General features: G+C 53.7%; 2 protein-coding genes across 3 annotated transcripts; both read right to left on the bottom strand.

Moving 5' to 3' along the window:
* Positions 1-64: 64 nt before the first annotated feature.
* On the bottom strand, positions 65-750 carry 1700029I15Rik (RIKEN cDNA 1700029I15 gene). The gene is made up of 3 exons (NM_183112.3): positions 617-750; positions 387-460; positions 65-220 (listed from the first exon to the last, which is right to left on the bottom strand). Exons 1-3 carry the CDS (start codon positions 718-720, stop codon positions 99-101), a joined length of 300 nt encoding a protein of 99 aa, NP_898935.1. The 5' UTR covers positions 721-750; the 3' UTR covers positions 65-98.
* A 1697-nt stretch (positions 751-2447) lies between these two features.
* Positions 2448-8992, bottom strand: Pex16 (peroxisomal biogenesis factor 16). Of its 2 annotated transcripts, none has more exons than NR_028114.1 (11): positions 8847-8992; positions 7762-7797; positions 6965-7041; positions 6105-6238; positions 5877-5977; positions 4995-5075; positions 4720-4872; positions 4562-4634; positions 4333-4452; positions 3194-3258; positions 2448-2632 (listed from the first exon to the last, which is right to left on the bottom strand). NR_028114.1 is itself a non-coding variant. In NM_145122.2 (11 exons), the coding sequence occupies exons 1-11, from the start codon at positions 8102-8104 to the stop codon at positions 2574-2576; spliced, it is 1011 nt and encodes a 336-aa protein (NP_660104.2). In that variant the 5' UTR covers positions 8105-8429; the 3' UTR covers positions 2448-2573. The 2 variants fall into 2 exon arrangements, 1 of the variants encoding a protein (NP_660104.2); NM_145122.2 differs by lacking the exon at positions 8847-8992 and adding an exon at positions 7993-8429.
* Positions 8993-11892: the final 2900 nt, after the last annotated feature.

Below are 11892 nucleotides of genomic sequence, written 5' to 3'. Positions count from 1 at the left end.
TGGGTGTATTTACTTGGACCCCTGCTGGGCCTTCTTGCGCCACACAAGCTATGGAGCCAAGCACTTGCTGCCCAGAATAGCTTTATGCGGGGTTCCCATCACAGGTTCACATCATAGTAATAGTCAGCCATGTTGGGCCCGTCCCGCTTGCGCTGCTGGGCCTGGGAGAGAAGGGGTCGGGGCCCACCTGGCCTCGGGTGCTTGGGTCTGAGCCCATAGTCTAAAGAGAGAAGAGAGAAGGGTGGAAAGAAATACTGCTGACTGGGAATGGGGCTATAGCCAGCTCTCAAGAGGCAGTCTGGGAGTAGAAGTAGGGCTTAGCCCTAGCGGACCTCTAAGGGCACCTGCTATGGAAGGTGGGGGAGGGGAGAGAAATACTACCCTACCATCCACCAGGCCTGAGAGAGGCTGCAACAGTTCCAGCGGGGCTGAAAATTCCTCCGGAACAGATTGCTGAGACCTATGGGAAATATTGCTGTGCTGAGCCCTAACCCAAAAGGCCATTGCCACTTCTTTGTGAGGGACAGTCCAGGGTGAAGACTTCATGAACTAACCCTTCCCAGGATAATGGTCAGCCTCTTCCAGAGTCTTCTAGGCCCTGAGGCTCTGGCCTTACCTCTGGGGCTGAGGTCGAAGGAGTGCGCCTGCCAAGATGAGGTAAAAAAGGAAGAGACTGAGTCCAGCCCTGGGGTACAGAGCCCCAAGCATGGCGAGAACCATTGTCTCCAGTCCCTGCTGTGGGGGCTATCTGCCCCTCCCCCAGCCCGACAGAACCTGGTGCCAGTTCTCAGGGCCACCTCACAAAGGACATTAATTCCAGAGTTCAACATCAGCACTATCACACATGTCCCTGCCAGGACACACCTCCCTTTAGTTCTAGGGACCTGCCAATTCCATACTATCCAACTCCAAAGCCCTGTCCATCACTCTAGACTACTGGATGCCACCAGTCCTCCATACCCACATGGAGTCCCCATGGTCTGCTGGGGTTATCTGTCTCCCATCCCAGTGCCTTGGTCGAGCCTCTCCCATGTCATGCCCAATTGTCAGAGTACCCATGCACTTTCTTCTCTGCCTGCCCACCAACCCATTTACCATGGAGTGCTGAAGATAAGGTCAGCAGCTCCTTTCCCCACTGCCCACCACACCAAGTATATGACACCAGACCTTCCCTGGGGCCTCAGGCCACCCAGTCCCTATGCCCTTACAGCACAGCACTTCAGTGAGATCCACCAAGATTCCACAGTCGCCTTATCTGACAGCTATGGGCTAGAGTAACTTGGTGGCTGAGTCTCTATCCAGCTCCAAAATGCCAAGCCTGTGGTGGTTTTGGTTCACAGCCTGATGGGAAGCTTGGCTCTCCTCTGCTATCACTGCAGGAGGCACCTGCCACTGTGCTGCCTGACACTACTTCCGTCTCCAAGATCTTAGCAGTTATGGTCACAGATTTCCTCTGATCATCGGGACCTGCGGGGCTGGAACTATGCCTTGCATGGCATTGAATAACCACTACAGTGCAAGCACCCAGAGGACACCTGTCAGGCTAAGCAGAGGGTCACAGGTTCCAAAGCCAACAAACGGACAAACTGTCCTTCCCACTACCCTGGCTCACAGCAGGCATCTATGGCTCTCAGAATCATGTGACAAGCATGTCAGGTTAAGGCTGAGACTATGAGGGCATCTTGGATGAGGGGAGACCTGAGGGACAGGTGCAGGCAGTGTTCTCCAAAGGCCATTGGCAGCACTTCTGGGAACAGTCCACACAAGGACAGGAGGGAGGGAGGGAGGTGTGACAGCTTAGCCCTATGGTCCCACAATGAGACTGCCATTGAGTTTGAAGCCCACAAGTCTCTTGTCTAAAAGGGAAGGGCAGAAGAAGAGAGGAAAGGACAGGGAGTATGGACAGAAGAGTTGAGGCCCACGCAGTCCTGCCACACCCTCCTCTGTCTTCTCCAAGTAGCCTGCATGGCTCCAGCAATCTGTCTTCCTGAGCCAGTCAGCCTGTGGAGAAGTGTCCTGGAGAGAAACTCCAGCACACACCCAAACTCTGCCCATTCCCTTACAGACTCAGGGTCACTCTATCTCCTGCGGTAGAGAAGAGCATCTCCTAGGGCTTGCTGGTCAGCCCTGCAGGGGAAAGGATAAACGGGGGCCCTGGCTACAAGGAATGTTAGGTAGACTACGGTAATCCATGGCCCAGTTCAGCTTGTCTTCACCAGGGACTAGTGAGATGGAAGCATCTAGTCAGGCAGCTGAGGCAAACGGTGACCCATGCCGGAGAAGGCTAAGTGACAGCAGCTCCCTGGGCCTGATGGAGATCTCCTGCTCTGTGACGAGGAGCAGAATGCAGTGGCTTCCTTCTAGGAGGATGTGAAGAGGAACAGCTGTGGTGACTGGGCTGAAGAGCTGAGCTGCAGGAGAGGAGCTGCTGATGACACAGAGCCACATGCTGGACACTACCAGAGTCAGGTTTATTAGAGAAGAGGGGCCTGGGGGAACTGGAGGGCTGAGGGGCCCTGCCCAGAGCAGCAGAGCACAGCACATGGCCCTCTGCCCCAGCTCCCTCATGGCTGTCAGCCCCAACTGTAGAAATAGATTTTCTGCCAGGAGGGCAAGTAGTCCATGAGCGGCCCTGCAATGGAGGGAAGGGGGATGGGGGGCGGGGTTAGAGGAGCCAGGCCCCTGGCCCCAGGCCCTGCAATGGAGGGAAGCGGGGTTAGAGGAGCCAGGCCCCTGGCCCTGCCCTGTGCCCTGTTCTGACACTGCCACCAGCAGAGCAGCTCGAGACCACACCTCCTGCCTCTGATGCTATGTTAGAGATTAGGTCACAGACAAGGTGCCCAGGTTGCCAGGGAACATGCTCAGCATGTCTTCCTTTATGGCTGGGTACCCAGGCAAGCCCCAAGGCCCCTCCTTGCCTTACCAGATAAGTCTGCCTCCAAATATGCAGGTCCCAAAGGCAGGAGGAGGCTTGCCAACCTGATATGGCCTAATAATCCAACACAGGCACTGTTCTGGCCACAGCCCCACCTCCATGGGCCACCTTCGGCCCTGGCACTGTCACCTCCCAGTACTGATTTCAGGTTCACTCCTGACTGCCCATTAATCACACCAAAAAAGGACAGAGCAAACATTAAAACGGGCCCTTTGTGCCTCAGGGACATCCCACACCACGTTGTCCTACCACACTTACTTGCCACCAGACCCACGCCAGGGATGTGGTCTGTAAGCAGCTGGAGCAGGAAGAGGATCTTGGCTCTGATTGGGGAAAAGAACAGCATGCTGAGGGGCAGGCGGGGCGGCTCCCTGCTGACCAGGAGCTAAAGGCCTTTACTGAGCACCAGGCATCTCAGAAAACAAGGGACTAGGACCCAACGAAAGGCTAGACCACCGGAAGTCTGCTTGTCCACAGCTGCACCCCATGTTCCCAGCTGTCAGATTGTCAGCTGGCAGACGTCACTCATACCCCTCCCCTCCTCTCTTTTCTACCTTCCTACCATTGGTATTCAACAACAGTGCTTCCTAGGGGCCACTCAGAGCAAGGTCTGTACCCTGGAAGTTTCCGGAGGGAAGGAAGCTGGTGAAAGAGCAGAACTACACAGAAACCTCACCAGCCAATGCTCAGAGTAGGCGGGGTCTGGGAAGGTCCCCTCTGCCTCAGAGAGAGGCTTAAGATAGGGGATTTCCACAGGAGAACTTGGGGCGGGTTGGAGATGTGGTTCATGTGCTTAGCATTGAGGCCTGCGGCTTGAACCCCAGCAGTCCTCGGGGGGACAAGACCTAACATCACGTCATTATATATCAAGCACAGGCAAACACATTCGGTTACCGCATGCTATAAAACCTATCAGCCGGGCCCCAACACTGTCCCTGTTTACAGGCGAGGACATGAGCCCAGCTCCTGCTCAGACACCCCACCATATGTCATAGTGCCCTGGCAGGCCTTTTTCAGAGATTTCTCTGGCTAATGCAGGGGCTCTGATCCTCAAAGTTGATCAGTGTTGGGTGGGCCCAGCAGTAACAGTCTAGTGGAGGCCTGCTTAGTTGCCCAGCCCCTTTGAAGCATAGCGCCTGCTCTGCGAAGTGGATGTCCCATGGAGAAAAGAACTGGAGAGGGGCAGTCTGCACCAACTGTGCCCTGCAGATCTTGTACCCTGCTGTCAGCAGTCTCTCAACACCAAGTATGAAAATTCACACTGGCCTGTCCCCTTTGAGGGCAGGCCATGTGGCTCTGGAGGCTAAATAGCACCAGAGCCAGCAGTTACTCAGCAGACCCCAGCCCTCTCCATGCAGCACGGAATACCCTGGTGATGGGAGGAAGGCTATCCTTACTCAGAGAAGCGGTCATAGAACGGTGAGCGTAGCAGGTAGTATAGCAGCAGGATTGTGCGACGCCTCAGTTCTAGCCGCTCCCTCCGGGTCAAGTTCTTCCTGTCACTCAGGAGACTCAGGCTGTAGGGGAAGGGACATAGGGACAAGGATGACCTATGACTCTGAGAAAGAAAAAGCCACACAGCAAGCAGAGAGCCCCATGGAACTCCATATCCTCACCCATTCTCACCTAGTCATATCTACCACACCAGACAGTAGCCAGGGTGTCCACGATCGCTGACCCCATAAGCCCAGGCTGAGCACTGACGGTCAAGATGTCAAGGATATCTGCAGTGCAGGGTCCAGCTCAGCTCCTCCCCAGCCCGCCACCAGCACAGCTAAGGATACAGTGCAGCAGGGGCCGGGCGATGTACAAAGACTCTGCAATGGTCTCCTGCAACCCCAGAGGTGTTGGGGGTGTGCTCAGTTCCTCCTGCTGCTGTTTCTGCCGAATTTCCCGCTGCTGAGGGGCTCCCCAGTACCGTGAGTGCAGGGATGGGCCTAGAATATAAAGACAAGGTCAGTGAGCCAGGAGCCAGAGTGGGTGCTGACAGAAGCCAGTCCTACGGGCTCACACTGACCTCAGCACCTAGGTGCCCAGTCCAGCTACATCTTCCACTTACTGTTCTGGAGGGTTCGCACCACTCTGTGTGACCGTTTCCCCACATATGATGGCTCCTGGCTGCCCGGATTGTGGTCACCATCTAGCAGGCATAAACAGGACATAATGTAAGAGGGACACATTCCTAGCAGAGCCTGCAGAGAACATGTGTACAGTGAATGCTTGAGGATCTACAGAGCACAAGAGCCTGGCCTCAGGCAGCAGCTGAACTAAGGGAATCACACCCAGAGACCGTGGTTTGGCAAAAATCTTTCCATAGAGGGAAGCACTCTGGCACCTACCCTGGCCCAGGAAGAGGCCATCCTCACGCACAGTCAGTCAACCAAGAGCCTAAAGATACTAAAGGAAGGATAGGAGGGCCCACCCCATCAACATCTGTCGGGGCTATAGGACTGTGAGGCTGCATTCTCTCGATCTCTTGTGGTCAAGTTCACATCACTGTCCCCTTTCAAAATAAGGGGGAAGACTGGAGGCTGACGGAGGGGCCCAGAGCAGCCAGGTGCCCTGCCTCTTGAGGATACGGTTCATGATACAGAACCAGGCCCAAGACAATTTTGGCAGGACACCTACCTTGTGCTGGTGCGCTATCCCTAGTTCCTGTAGCCTACAACAGAAAAGAAGGACTCTTGCACACGTCCCAAGTTCAGGGATGGGAGTGAAGCTCAGTGGTAGAGCACTCGACTCGCATGTACAAGACACTGGGTTTGACCGGCAGGAGCTCAAACAAATAAACTCCCAAGTTTAAGTTCTCATTTTCTCCAAACCTTGCCTTCTTCTTTCTTATAGAATAAATAAATGGGAGTACTGAGCTGACAGGAAATGTGCTGCAGAGCCTCAGAGCAGTCCCACACCCCACTCCACTCCTGGGAGAGAAGCAGCTTACCCAAGGGCTGTGCCTGAGTTTCCCTGTCCAGTGGAACAATGGGGGGTGATGTCTGAATGCCAGCCTTGAACCAGATCAACAGGAGCATGCGCAGGACGGCCCTGGGGTGGGGATTATGGCAGTTAGGGGAAAGCGGTTAGAAAGCAGGTAGCAAGGCTGCTCTGCTGAGCACCTCATTGCTGGACTGGGTCACCCCACCTCAGTCCTGCCCTCCACAACCCAACCTACTTGGCCAACTGGATGAGAGCAATGACGAGCCAACGGCCTACTTCGCCCCACACCTTGGCAGCCCCCATCTCCATGAACACCTCCACACACTCCAGTACACTCAGCCATGTCAGCAACTTCTGCTGGGACAGCGACTGCAAGAAGCCCAGAGGTCAGGGAGCTTCTCTACCCCAAGTGCTGTCTTAGAAAAAGCAGGCTGCTCCAGCAGGTGGGGGCCTCCTCCTTTCTAAGCCTAACACCTCAGTTCAATACCAAATCCATTGCTACCAGGCTGGCTGGCCTGGGACAGGCCTTTCTAGCTCTCTAAGACTTCATGCATGAGGGCTGGAGAGACGCTCTTCTACAGGTCCTGAGTTCAATTCCCAGCAACCATATGGTAGCTCACAACCAGCTGTAATGGAATCGGATGCCCCCTTCTGGTGTGTGTCTGAAGACAGCTAAAGTGTACTCATATATGCAAAATAAATAAACCTTAAAAAAAAAAAAAGACATCTGTAGGATTTAGTTTGTTTTTTGGAGACAGGGTTTCTGTGCGTAGCCCTGACTGCCCTGGAACTCACTCTGTAGAACAGGGTGGCCTTGAACTCGAAAATCCGCCTGCCTCTGCCTCCCAAGTGCTGGGATTAAAGGCGTGCACCACCATTGCCCAGCCTTGTTTTTTGTTTGTTTGTTTGTTTTATTTTGTTTTTTAAAAGAAAAGAAAAGAAACTTCATGCATGAGACTACCAACAATTGATCTGCGGCTCATGTGGGCATGCCTCACTCTCTGAGACAACGACATGTACCACACGTGCTGGTCATTACTGTTTTCCTCCCAAGTCCCTGAGCTTCCCACCCCCAGCTCCTGGCAAAGTTCTCACCACAGGCAACTTTTTTCGAAGCTCCTTCCTCAGGATCCCGTCATTGAGCAGCACCAGCAGGTTCGAGGCAGAGTACACTGAGAAGCAGATTGTGGTCTTGAGAGGCCGGCCCTGCTGTGGCCTTCACCCCTCTCACCCTTACCCCAGAGCCCTACCGATCACAGCTACCCACAGACTGTGTGGAAACCAACAAGCCTCTCCGCCCACTACCTCAGAGCCCCATTCTCTCCATGATGACATCTGAGCCAGTAAGAAATGAGCTGATTGGAGTGACAAGCCAGCCCTTGCTCTGCTGGACAGCACTGGTTACTGAGCTGCTCAAAACTGCCTGTCATGTTCCAAACAGCCAAATGTGTGGTCCCACCAACTCATCTTTGCTCTCTTCAGATGGTCCCCCCTGAAGGACTACATCACACCTACCTTTCAAAATCCCCCTCATCCTTTCATGATCTTCACTACCCCCACTAAGCAAACAGAGCCCTTACAGCAGGGAGGTGGGGGCACTTGAACACTGGTCCTGACATCAAGGACTTTTCTGAACTTGTATTCCTTCAGCTAGACAGAACAACAGTGCCCTTCTCATACTCATAGGTCTGATGAACTAGCAAGGTCAGGAAAGTTGCTTAATCCTAAGCAAAACCAGGAGTGAGAAGCCAGTCAGAGCCCTCACAGGTCGCCCAACTCTGGGGACACCAACTGTCTTGGGCGATGGACAGCTGATCTAGAGGGAAGCTCAGGACCTTCAATCAAGGTTCCGCTGGAAGCCTTCTCCCTCCCCAGCCCAGAGTCCAACTTACCCAGTTCAGACAGCTCGTGTGAATCGGAGAAGCGACCTAGGGAAGAAGGTATAGAAGGCGTTGGTGAGCGTCTGTTTTACCCTGCGGCTTTGGGTTCTCTAGTTTCCTCTACGCCACAGGAACCCAGACAGAACTGAAGCACCGCGACCACTACCCTGGGTCAGCAGGCAAAGAGCCATAGGGTTCCTGGGTCAGAGTCCCCAAGAAATGGGTCAAAGGTCAGTGTGGCACCTGCCAGCAGGTAACTGAGGCCCCGCACAGCCGTCTCCAACTGGGCCGTGGCGGCTGGATGACGAGTCACATACTCCTGGTAGCGGAGGCTCAGGAGCCGTAGCTTCTCCATCCTGCTCTGGCCACTGACAGTCCCACCGGCCGACAGCAAGGCTGGCAGCGGCGCCCTGCGTCCTGAGCCCTCCTTCCTGCTTCCGGCCCTAAGCCCGCCTCCCGGTTGCTCAACTTCCGCAGCCCAGGAGGACTTAGACCCGCGGAGCCCCTGAACGCCCCTTCACCCCATCTCTAGCGCCTCCTCCCCGAGACCGGGAGCTCCCACCCTCCCTCCTTCCAGCCATTGGCTCCTTCTCTCTCCGCCCTGAAGCTCTCTAGAGCTTCTGGCACCCGATCTGCAGCCTCCTTGGTTGGCTGTCTTGGCGCCTGCGTAGTTACAACTTGCGGGCAGGCTGAACAGTTCATACTAGAGAAGGTACTAAGGAGCCTCAGACTTTCTCAGAAGATCGCCGAGAGCTCGAACGGGAGGGTCGGGAAGCAAAGAGTTTGGGATTTAAGGCACAGGGAACCTTGAAATTGTCGTAAATAGGTCTCAGCAGCCGCCAGTCTCGAGTTTTTCACAAAAGCCAGTGCCGGGTTTTTGCTGGGGCAAGCCTAACCAGCAGATTTAGAACAGTGGCTTCGGCTCCAGTTTCTTCAGAACACATGGACCCCCAAAACCCGTACCCGATGACTCCCTCCTTGGAGAATACCCTGGCCTATCCCTCTGCTCTCCGTTTAGGGACGACCCTGCGCATTAGCTTCCCCGATCTGCACCTCGGGTTTCCTCATCTACAAAATTATTTGGGCCCGACTTGGACCTTGAACTCGGAATGAATCCCAGCGTTTTCCGGCCCTTGGATGCACTTCCAGGTTCTAAGCTGGCCTCCAAGAGTTGGTGGAAACTCCTATGGCTCCATTCATGAACTGAGCTGCAATGCTGTCAAGGTGCTGCAGAAGTGGAGGGAGGGAACCGTTCCTGGGAGGCAGTTGATTGGCTGTGGGAAGAGGGGGCTTGGCAAATCTGCGCCATTGCGGACTCCGCCCGCGAATTTATGGTATATAAAGAATTGTAATACATTTAATACCCTACCAGATATTATCTTTAGACAAGGACAGAATATGCCGTTACGCCCATCCACTATATTACGTGCATGTACGAAAATGTCATAATGAAGCTCATTATTTTAGTTTGCATGTTTTGAGACAGGATCTCACTGTGAACCCCTGGCTGGCCTCAAATGCATAGAGATCTGCCTACGTCTGCCTCCCAAGTGCCGGGATTAAAGGCATGTGCCAGCACAAGAGACAAAGCACATTGTTTTGTACAATTAATAAAACACTAATAAAAATTCTCATTAGAGAGCTGGAAAGATGGATTCAGGAGTTAAGAAATGCTCGTTTAACCGGGCAGTGGTGGCACACACCTTAATCCCAGCACTTCGGAGGCGGAGGCGGAAGCAGAGGCAGGCAGATTTCTGAGTTCGAGGCCAGCCTGGTCTACAAAGTGAGTTCCAGGACAACCAGAGGTACACAGAGAAACCCTGTCTCGAAAAACCAATAGCCTGAGCCAGAACCAGGCGGTTTAAGCAGCACACTCACCAGGAATTTAAGGCACAGGGAATGAAGTGTCCCAACATGCCACCACTTCCTTCCCTTTCTTTGATCCATGTGGAGCCAGGCTCCCATTGTTGCCAACCACTCGTGCCAGCAAAGATTCAAGGAAAGGTGCGGTGAGCCTCAGAAGAGTCTGGTATGGGAACTGTGGAAGTCGTTTTTCACCCTGTCCTGAGGCCTCACGTGCTCCTCACCCTACTGGCAATTGTGATGGCTCGATCTTCGTTGATGGCTTGGTGGGTTTGGAATCGCTGTAGCAACAAAGCTCCGAGTTTATGGCAACACATCCATGGTTGTATTCCCAGAAACACTGAATCTAGGGGCCTCGGTCTGGATGTTTGTATCCTTATCGCTTGGATTAGAGTCCTGAGCTGAAGGAAAGAGAAAGCAAGCCGAGCACCTGCGCTGTCTTCCTGTTGTTTCCGGACTGTGGCTACAATGTGGCCAGCTGCCTCTGGCTTAGGAAACTACGGCTTCCCCGCTAGGATGCATTGTACCCTGTAACTGTGAACCAAAATAAATACCCACTTAAGCTTACTCTGCCAGGTGTTTCTTTTGTCACAGCCATGAGAAAGTAAGTCATAGTCAACCCTGTCCGATTGGTGGGAATTCTTACACAGATGAAGCCCAAGGAGGCCCAACCACTTATTTAAGGCTTCTGGCAGTGTCCTCTAGCCCATGACACGATGAGGCAAGCTTGGCTTAGGAATTGGCCTCAGGAAGTCAATGAGTTTACTGCCTTCTGGGCCACTCCTCCAGCCCTCTGCTGCCACTGAAGTGAAGGTGTATGTGTTTGTACTTGTGTGTGCATGCCGGCAAGTACTTAGGTGCAAGATTTCATCAGATGGTCTTTTGTTCTGGGAAGGAAAGAGGCCCTGGAGGACAGAGTGGTCCATCACCTCCCCTCCATATCCCAACAGTGAAGAGCTCATCTCTCTAGGAGAGGGGACTGGGTCCAGCCAGGCTGGCAGCAACAGAGCTGCCTGATTTTTTTTTTTCTTCTTCTAGATCTGGAGGCTGATTAGGCTCCAGAGACAAAGAGCAGAGGTGTGCGCAGGCTTGGCGGGCAGGCAGGAGGCCCCTCCCTTTTGGATTCCTGCCTGGACCTAGTGGCAAGGCTGGGCTGCAAAGGCCTCGGGATAAATTGTGCTGGATCCTCACACCTTCGGTGTGTCCTAAACCATGGGGAGAAGAAAGACCAGTTGGACAGGCCCAGATGAGGACGGCAGAATCCTAGAGAGGGTTCGGGACAGGTCCAAGGTCACAAAGCAAAGAACTGGCTCAAATGGTTGGCAGGAGAGGGGGAGATCTCAGCTCCTAAGGACTAGGCTCACTTGGGCTTTCCTTTCCTTGGAAGACTCCCAAAGGGCTTCTTGAAGGTCCAGCAGATTTTTTCTGCCCTTCCCTCTCACTACCCCACCCACAGTGCTGAAGTTTCGACAGGATCCACATGAGTGACCCAAGTGGGATCAACAGAGTTAGTATCTCCACCAGCTCACCTCTCTTTATGAAATTACCTTGGTCTAGGCTCTGCCTGTGACCCTCCGTGCTCCTTCACATTTTGATTCCCACAACCATTGCTCTGGGTTGAGGGCCACTCTCATCCACCCCTGACCCAGATCCCAACTGCACAGCAGGCTGAGGATGACAATGGAGCACCGGGACTCAAAGCCCTGCACACCAGGGTTTTCTCTTAATTCCTAAAAGTCCAAGAGGCGGCTTTCGGTTTCCATAGCAACCGCTAAAGACCTACAGGCTGATCCTCATCTCCCAGAGAAAGGCATTCCGATCACGGGAGCCAGCCCCAGGCTACTGTTGATGGATCTGCCTCCCTTTATACAACTGGACTTTCCCGCTAAAAGGCCCAGCTTGAGCTGCTGGTGAGGCCCTTACCTTAAAGGGCAGGTCCAAGTTCTCACCCAGTTTCCATACACACATTGAATGCCTGGAATGTGCGTGGAGGTGTGGGAGGTGGGGGCTACCTCCCAGAACAAACAGGCAACTTCAACTTCCCTTGAGGACCTGGGAAAATAAGTAAGAGATGTAGAGAAAACTACATTCCAGGAGGAAGGGCAGGGGCAGGTCTTGAGGTAGAAGACCCGCCACAGCTGGGAGCCTACAGGAGCAGTGAAAGGCTGCCTGCCTAGCAAGTAGCCAAAGGCTATAGGTAGGTTCCTTTCACTCTTCAGGGACAATCTCATCTTGTGTCCTTCGGGTGATGTGAGGATTACCTGAGTAAAGACTTGGCAA

The sequence above is a fragment of the Mus musculus genome, chromosome 2 (assembly GCF_000001635.26).
Source record: "Mus musculus strain C57BL/6J chromosome 2, GRCm38.p6 C57BL/6J".
Lineage (NCBI taxonomy): Eukaryota > Metazoa > Chordata > Mammalia > Rodentia > Muridae > Mus > Mus musculus.
The sequence above is the reverse complement of the archived record's forward strand: the minus strand, read 5'-3'. Positions and strand labels throughout refer to the sequence as shown.